This window comes from Argentina silus (assembly GCF_951799395.1).
Source record: "Argentina silus genome assembly, chromosome: 9".
In the NCBI taxonomy this organism is placed as follows: domain Eukaryota; kingdom Metazoa; phylum Chordata; class Actinopteri; order Argentiniformes; family Argentinidae; genus Argentina; species Argentina silus.
In genome coordinates, this window is record NC_139663.1 from 17,776,167 (window position 1) to 17,785,516 (window position 9,350).

The 9,350-nt window shown below is 47.5% G+C and overlaps 1 protein-coding gene across 1 annotated transcript; it reads left to right on the top strand.

The window, feature by feature from the left end:
* Nucleotides 1-4,288: 4,288 nt before the first annotated feature.
* On the top strand, nt 4,289-7,723 carry txn2 (thioredoxin 2). Its single transcript, XM_083677271.1, has 4 exons — nt 4,289-4,402; nt 5,293-5,558; nt 6,472-6,595; nt 6,773-7,723. Exons 2-4 carry the CDS (start codon nt 5,293-5,295, stop codon nt 6,887-6,889), a joined length of 507 nt encoding a protein of 168 aa, XP_083533397.1. The 5' UTR covers nt 4,289-4,402; the 3' UTR covers nt 6,890-7,723.
* Nucleotides 7,724-9,350: the final 1,627 nt, after the last annotated feature.

The window sequence follows — 9,350 nt, forward strand, 5'->3', positions numbered from 1 at the left end:
AATTGGAATAAGTACAAGGCCGTAGCTCATTCTACTGTACCCTTTGGGAACAATTCAACTTAACGACAACATTGTAACGTTGTGTGCTATAAATGTCACCGGGCCGCTTGACATAGAAGACATTTATGGGAGCATTTAGGGAGCAGACAAGGACAGCATCACACCCAGATACCCACTTCTCCTTTTTGGACAAAGAACACACATCCTCCCATTCATTCTGCCTTTCTCTGGGGGCAGATATGAAATCTCAGCCTCATCAATGCCTGACCTGGCCCCTCTTGTCTTCTGCCTGTCCGGTGGAGTGAATGGACAGGAAAGAGAGAGAGACTAGTTGACTGTCAGAATGGAGAGGAACAAGATGGACCAGTTAGCGGTCCAAAGAGGTGGAACACGCTAGAAGGGGCAACAGGATAGGTCCAACAGGGTTGTTACTTGAAATAAGGTTCATGGTAATAGGCTAATAACAGCTGCTACGCCAGTGGGTGTTTGAGAGCGTTCTTCCCAGGCCGGTTCAGTGACGGGCGAGGTCAGGCGCGAGAACGCACCGTGGGCTCTGACGCTTCATGACGGGGTCAAAGGGCATCGAGAAACTAGGTCACCTGTGCCCGCTTGTCAGTAGTTATAGAACCTTACTGACACTGCCCACCCCTCCAGCCACCCAGCCTTGGTCACACCCTCCCCTCCGGCCCACTACCCCCTGTCCCCCCCTCCTCACACCCCTCCCCTCTCTCCCCTCACCTCCAAGGTGTCACAGAGAGCACCCTTGTTCTCGCCCTCGCCCCCTGTCCACCGGGACCCCTCAAAAATCCCAGATATCCCTGCAATTTCCGGTGCAATGTTTATTTGGTGGGCTGAGGGTGGGGGCCGGGCGTCCTTGAAAAAAGAGCCTCACTCACAAACATTTTGGGCTGCGTTCTGAGGGTAAACACGTACAGGGGGGGCTGAGCGAGGCGAGCGGTGAGCAGGACTGAGACGCGTGTGTTCTGGCCCTGACACGCAGCTCCCACCGCAGGCAGCACACACAGCACAGCTCTGTTCAGGCCCAACCGCCACCTTATAAACAACAACCCCCCCCCCCCCCGCTCCTCCTATCTGCTACTCAGAGGAGGGCGCCCTCTGCTGGACAGATCAGGACAGGACTCATGTGCTGAGAGTGGATGCATCCTGTTTACCTGAATGCTGTGTTTACTTGAGGGTGATCCTGATGAAAAAGTACTGTACAAGTATGAAAAAATCAAACCTATTGAATTTAATGCAAGTGAGTCTTCATGACAGGTCGGCAAACTCCTAGAAACAAGCCACAAGCTTATCTATCCAGCTTATACATGTATATCATACAGTATAGACCAATCATAACTGGACAAGACATTGTATCAACATGTTTAAGTGTATCAATATACTCATCGTCAATGACATCAGTTCTATAAGCTGGGTGTCAGTCAGAATTAGCCAAAGCAACGAGACAGAAAACAGCACACGGCAGTGCAGAGCCTGGGGCCTCTTGAGTTGAAGCTCCCTTCCTCTGCTGGACTATCTCACTTCCTCCGTAGGGGGAGACGGTGGAGGAGGGGCACGGGCAGGGGGTGGAAGGGGGTGTGGGGGGAAGTGCACGGCGAGGGTGGGGGTGAGTTTTCGGGCAGCAGCAGGGGTACATGGAGGAGGGAGCCAGACTGACAGATGGGGGGTAGGAAGTGGGGGCGTCTGTCTCTCCTGAGGCTAGCCGCCGTGTCTGAATACCCCTGTCTGTGTCTGGCCATCCTCCCCATGGAACCACACTGCTGGCGGCTGCTCCTGCTTGAGGCTACAGGGTCCTTCTCTTGATCTGCAATCCCCAAACTCTGTAACCACTTGCACAGTGCACCATCTCCCTCTGTCTCTGGTGTGAGGGACGGGGTCATACATCTCTTGTTGTCCAAGTCTTCTCCTTTACAATCCACCCTTCTTCTTCTCCACTTCCTCCTCTTTGCCAGGTGCTTCTTTCTCACTCCTCCCTCTGCATTCCCGAGGTCCTCTCGTAGTTGAAGAGGAGAAACAGCTCTGCCACATCTCCCCCCGCCTTTACCCAGGGTCCTTAAGGGTGGGGAGAGTTGAGAAAAGGGCTGTTCGTCCTGCTGCCTGCTGTGAACACGGGCTGTCATAAGGGAGAGTGTGTCTGCGAGAGGGCCAGTGGATGATGTCACTACTGCCTGCACACATGGATTTGAGGGTGCATCGTGTTCAACTTGTGTCTTTGAGAGTGTGTTTATATAAATGTCCTTCTCTGAGAGCATGTGGTTGTGAGTCAGTGGATGTGGGAGTGTGTTCAGGTGGGTGCCCGACAGTATGTCTTTGAAAGTGTGTTTCTGTGTGTCTGTGTGTGTGTCTGCAGGCAGCACGGCTCCGGACCTGGGGAGTATGGAGCGGAGGCGTCGGTGTGGGGGCAGACTAGCTGACAGACCTGCCAGTTGTCCGATGCTGCGAAACAAGGGTGGGGGGCGAAGGCTGACCGGGGATCTCATCTCTCCAGCCTTCCTCTGGAGCTCTCTCTCTGCTCTTTCGTCGTCCTCCCTCTCTTTGAGGTGACCCCCGCAGTTGTCAGCCCCGACCCGCCGTTCAGACCCCCAGAGTGGGGAGGGCTGACCCATTCCTCTGTCCTGGTAGAGGAGGAGGGAGATGGGGGATATATCCACACTCCTACGTCCCCCCCAGAAGGTCTTGGCTCAGGATGGGGCAAAGATGCCGCTCAGTAAGATGTCCACACCTGGTTAAATATTTACTGTGAATATCTTCTGTAAGACTTCTCCCAAACAGATGCTTGTTTGTGTAAAATCCCCCTTTGCTGGAATCACTTCGTCAAGGTCCTGCAGTTCATAAACATCTGTACATCCAACTAGGCATCCTAATGTGGACAATGGATGGAAGAATAAAAACATAAACGGATATATACAATATATACCAAAAAAAATTGCAATAGTGAAATACAGTTGTGAGAGAAGGAGAGAGAGGTATAACCACTGGCAGAAGAAAAAAGAGTGAAAGAGAAAACAGTGAAAGAGAAAACAGTGCGGTGGATGGTGAACGCATCTGCCTGTCTGCCAACACACATCCTATGACTATCCCTCGGCTGAGGCTCTTATATAACTACGTTTCATGGTCGTAGAACTCAGCCTATCACTTATCTCGAGAAAAACACGAGAGAGACAACAAAAGTGATTGAATAGAGAGACCTTGTGTTTTGTTCCTCATGTCAGATCCAATCACTATGCCTCTCTGGAATAATGTAAAAGAAGAGAGTGAACAGAAGAGCATCACGTACACTCACATAATGAAAAAGACATCAAAGACACTCACAGGATGAATAGTATTATCTTTGTGTTCCGTTTCATCTTCAGAAATGATGAGTGTCTATTGGTCGGTCTGTCCTGTCCTGTCCTCATAATTGATCTGCAATGTCTTTTCCACCTGAATACATTCTCTATGGTTGTTTGTCTGTCAGTTTATGTCTCTGTCTGTCTGTCTGTCTCTTTTTCCTACCTTGGTTAATCTCAATCTCTTCGCTGCAGAGCCCTCTCTCTTTCATCCTGAGGACCACTCTGACATGAAAGGTGGACAGTGCCCTGCTGCTCTCTTTCATTTTAAGTCATTCCATCAATTATGAATGATTGGTTCTCTGAAGAGCCAGCAGGGGCAAGGCATATTGATCCTTTAGCTTAGGAGAATTTATAGAAGACTCAGCTCAACTCATGCACGAACTGACCTCTGTCTGCAAGCATGAAGTTGACTTGATCTAGTCGCTTAGGTGGAGTTTAAACACTTGGTCAACGCAAATATCGCAGATGAGTGTAATTGTCATTAGGACAGCTGTTTTCAGTTATGACGTTTGTTTCTATATGTAACTGTTGTCCTGTATGTGTATCTATAGTTAGTTCAATGTTGTGTCTGTGTATGTAAGTTGTTTTGTCTGAAGCTTTGTTCCCCATGCTGCTGTCGAAACAGGTCTCTCTTGAAAAAGAGATTTTATCTCAAGGAGACAAACCTGTATAAATAAAGGCTAAATAAAAAATAAGAATGAAGACAGGGTTTGACGGCTCTAAAATGGTTCGTTTGGTTCTTCTATCTCTATCAGTGGATCATATTTGCACAGAAATGAATAGAAACAAAGTCTGGACAATATATGTTTCTATGACCAATGTAAAGGAAATATGTCATTATGTTCAGATAAGGAGAAGATTTATTTTTTTGTTGGTGTTCTCTCCAAATGGCGGTAGTTCTGAAGCTGGACTCGGGACGGCGCTACCCGCTCAAAGGTGAACAGGGAATGGACTCCGAATAATCCGTGCGGTCCCTTTTATCTGTTCTATGAGCGGAAGTACTTCATATTCACTGGTCCAGGCGACCAAGAACGGCGATAGCGCATAGCACGGTAAGTGTTGGAAATGGTTTTTCTCACAAAAAATACATTCATAGGATCGTTGACATTGGCCAGTAACGGCAGTCGTTTTCCTCCGGTTTGTGTTTTTCTGGTCGTTTTCTAACGGGGGGGAGGTAGTCGCGGGGAAGCAGAAGGGGAAGGAAGAAGCGAGCAAAGTCACTCGGAGGTTATTCGGGGGGAGAAGCTAAACGCAGTTCGTAAATAGGATTGAAAAACACCCCCTGACGTTGAACCTGGAGGATGGTCAAACAGCTACGCTACGTACAAAAATATCTATGAAACTCGTTTTATGGTGGCTTACTGCTGAGTTGTGTAATCTCACGTTCATTCCAGCTATGTGGCTAAGCTAGAAAAGATTGTAGCTTGCTAAAAAAACAAACAAACCTGGTAGTGGTACTACTAGATCGGCTCCCGTTTACTACAGGTGAGCCAGTGAGGAATTTGATTAGCTTTTTCTGTTTATTTGCAAGATGTTATTATGCCCAGCTAGTCCCCAAAACTATTTACTAACACGCTACGTCAACCCTTAACTAGCTGGCAGTTTCACAGTTCATAGATATTACGTAGGTTAGGGCCAGTTGCATTCAACAATGTGCAGTGACTTATTGTATCTGCGTTGTCAGTATAGACAGGGAATCTAGTTGAGTCCAGTTCCTCTTACTCACACACACCCCTCCCACCCCCACCCCCCCAAGGCCTACCCTTTAGAGATATATAACGGTAAACAAGCTTGCCTTACATAAGTGCCCTCTCTAATGTCACAGTTAAACCATTGTTAGCTTATTGAGTGGAGCTACCCTGTTTTGATTGATTATAGCATGAAATTTCATTTATCAATCAACAGTCTGCTGTCCTTTTCCTCCTGTTTTGTCTCTGTTCAGATGGCTCAAAGGCTGCTGGTCCGTAGAATTTGGACACTCTCTGTGAAAGACCTCCGCAGTCTCCCGGCCTCCACCTCTTGCTCCTTCTCCACCTCCCTGCGTTCGCCCACTGCGCCTCTCGCCTTCCTGTCCCCCTCACGCACCCTGCCGTGCTCCCTGCCCCACACCTCCCGTCGAGAGGCCTCCTTCAACGTGCAGGACCATGAGGACTTCACAGAGAGAGTCATCAACAGTGAGCTACCTGTGCTCATTGACTTCCATGCTCAGTGAGTACCAGATGAAAGAATGGAGGAGCTCGTTCTCCAATAATGAGTTGAGATTGAGTTGAAAGAGCTATAAAGGGAAGGAAAATCCTCAAAACTACCCTCCCATTAGAAAGTGTGTCACGCCCTTTAGGGAGATGGTGAGAAGATGAATCACAGCCTGCCTGTTGAAATGACACCTATTGTTTGAGGTATTCATTGTAACTCAACGGGAACAACTGATTCGTAATCAATAGTATATGAACTAGATGTTCGACGTTGTGTTCCGTCTTGAGTTTCTCAGTTTGCTTTCTTCTCATAAGAACCAGTCAGTGGTGGCCATAACACTGCCTCTTTAAAACCATAGCCATGGAGTTGTGAGTGCATACGAGATACATATCACCTTACACACATGCTGTATGAAGTATGCTTGGCAGCTGACCAGTAGGCAGTGTTTCCAGTTTTGAGGCTCAGACTATCTGAGGTTACACAAGAGGCAATACCAGGACAGCCTTTGTGGTTGTGCTCTCCAGTGCATTTACATAGCCTACATGTATAGACAGGGTACTAATAATAAGCTTGATAATGAGGGAAAAAAAATCATTTCAATAGGTCACAGATGTTGAGAGCAGATAATTCCCACGTAGCTTTGGAATTAAGTGTTTTTCTAGATGCAGAGACATGTTTTTCCTGCAGGCCTAAGTGTAATGTATACACTGCAGTTACATAAGAGACACTACCATTGCATTACAAACACCACAGTCATTTGAATCAAAGGGTGAGAAAGGGAAGTAACACGCTGGGTTCTGCTTCCATCGCTCAGGTTGCTGTTGAGATTTTGTCAATGATTGATGTAGAGTCGATGTAAATACTGCATTTGAGACACCCATACAGTCTCAGGGCTGTAGGTTCTGACCATAATGTCTTTGCTGTAAAGGTGGTGTGGCCCCTGCAAGATTCTGGGACCGAGGTTAGAGAAGGCTATCGCCAAACAGAAAGGCAAAATTGCCATGGCAAAGGTTGACATAGATGATCACACAGACTTGGCCATCGAATATGGGGTAAGTGGCCATGTTTGACACTCTTGAGTCGTATAGCTTCATGTTGTCTTTTTTCACGCACCCCCACTGGTGTATACAGTATTTCTTTGTTGCATACACCGCAGACAAAGATCAACAGTTAGATGTGGAGAACGTTCAGTTGCCACGGTTACTGATCTCCTCTACTTCTGTCTACAGGTTTCAGCGGTTCCCACGGTAATCGCCATGCGAGGAGGCGACGTCATCGACCAGTTTGTGGGGATCAAAGATGATGAGCAGCTGGACTCGTTTGTCAGCAAGCTCATTGGACAATGAATCTGTCAATCACCACCCTGTCATCCAATCCCTTATGACCCCCCCCCATTTTGTCTGAGCCTGGCCTGGTCCTCAGTGCTGAATGGCCATGTTGAACCTTTTAAGAACAGCCAAAACCATCCCACCAGGGGAAAAAACAAAACACACATACCGTATGCTCACACCCATCCCTAGACTTGCTACTTCAGCTCTCTATCATTTCCTCCGTCTCCCTCCCTGTCCGTAGTCTAGAGACGGGTGTGTGCTTGTGTGAACTTACAATTCTCCCTTCCTCCATTTATTTTGTTCCCTCCCTCTCTCTCCCATCTGCCTGTGATATATAACGGCTCCACCATGTTGAAACTGACAGAGCGGTCTGAGCCGACGTGTAACAGTTTGCTATCATAGATTGTATAGAGAAGAGTGGACAACTGCGCCGCTGTACATTACTGTTGTTGTACAGGGACAGTGTCTCGTATTAGGTGGTAGAGGTGGTTGGAAATGTGACATTAGTGAATGAGATTTGTGTTGTCCCTCTCTGCAGTTCCTGCTTTTGTCAGCAAGGGGGCGGCCTTCCTCCAGCGTCGTAGGCCACACAGTCATTTTACACCGTTATGCCTAATAATGTGAGTGGAATGTGTCTGTCACGATGAGTGAGTGTGTCTGTGTGCGTGTGAGTGTGTGAGTTTCTCAGTCCGTCTCCGTGTTCTGGCTGTGAAATTGTATCTTGGTTCTGACTGTGAAATTTAAGTTCAGAGGGAATCACAAATATGGTTTTGGTTTAGATTTTATTTCAATAATAAACTGTAATATGACCAAGTGAAGTAATAAATAAAGGATTAAAGATGTTCTATATTTGGAGTGTGTGTTAGTCTTTGAAGGGGGAATCTTTTGACTTTTAAACAGGTGAAATGATATCAAATGATGTGTAGGCAAAAAAAAAAAAAGTAATGTATCAGAACAATATCTTGTGCTGTGCTATTGCTCAGTGAGTAATAAGAAAGATATTTCAGCCATCTCCATCCGTTCTTTTCTGCTTAAGTGGGCTGTCTAGTTCATTCTGGAATGTATAATGGAATAATGGAATGTAGAAGCAGCATGGTGGAGTGATGTTTGTTTGGCTGAGGAGGCAGGGGTGTGAGGAAGCAGGGAGGTGAACTGTCAAGCAGACTAATTGGCTCTTTGTTTTTCAACCAGTACTCAACTAGCTACTGTATCAAGGGCAATGCGTTGGAACAGTCTTTCAGTTTGTCACTATCTCCCCCATTCCTTTGAATTTGGTCCCATACACGTTTCCATCTCTCTCTCTCTCTCTCTCTCTTTGCATTTGTTACCTGTATGTGTCCATCCTCCTGTCTGTCCTTCTCCATCTCTGTCTTTCTTTGAATCAATCCTGTCACCTCACGGTCTCTCTCTCTCTCTCTCTCCATTTGTCTGTCATCTATTATTCTCTGTCTGAACATGTGGGTGTTACTCATGCTTTTCGCCACCCTCTCATCAGTGTAACGGTGTGGAAGGCTGATGTACGCCCACACACCACCCTCCACTTATCACCTCCCTCTAAATTACCCCCTTCTCTGTCTCTCTCTCCCCTCTCACTCTCTCCCTCCCCCCCTCCCCGTCTACGTCTGTGGCAACACAGCTGATAACACCTTGTCTCTCATTCTTCAATCGGGTCCGACGGCATGACCCTACGTTGGCCCTAAGCACCGATCTAGGATCAGCTCCCCAACCCCACCTCAACCGTAAGGGGAGTCAAATGCCAAACCGGACCCTATATCAGCACTTCTAAGTCAACCTCACCCTTAAACACCTGACCCGTTGGGACAGCTGGATGTCTCTCACCAGCGCAGGTGTGGCTCCTCTGTCTTATGACCTCACCTGCCCCCGCCAACCCTCCACCCATCCGTTTTCTCACCAGGTTGTCGCTGTGTGTCTAGGTTGGCACCTGTGTTCAGGCTCCCTCCCTGCCTCAATTAATCAATCATTCCATTTCACATGACGGCCCTCAGGGACATTCCCACACTGCATGCCTCGAGTTCATTAGCGTGTTATCACAGAGCCACAGCTGACACAATCATGGCACAGGCCTCCTCTAGGACACGACTACCGATTGGAGCCACCCTTAAACTGCCTACGTTTGACATGTTCCGTCTGTATGCTTTCATAGCCCCGGATTAGATCATTAGGTACACAAACAAAGGCCCTGAGAGATTGACTCGAGCCTTGAGCTGTTCAGTAGCCAACAGACGGACCAGACATCCAGTGGGTTGTCAACAGGAGGAATTCCATAGGTATAACGTAAGGCAGGTGTGAATGAGCAGGGCATTGGAACAGCCTGGTCTAGATCTGTAATCCTGACGTTGTATGTGATGATGAAAGACATTCCTCATCTAATTACATAGTTGGAATGACAGAGCAGAACACCTTTGTTAATCATCTATTTTTAACCCTCCCTCTCTCTCTCTCTCTCTCTCTCTCT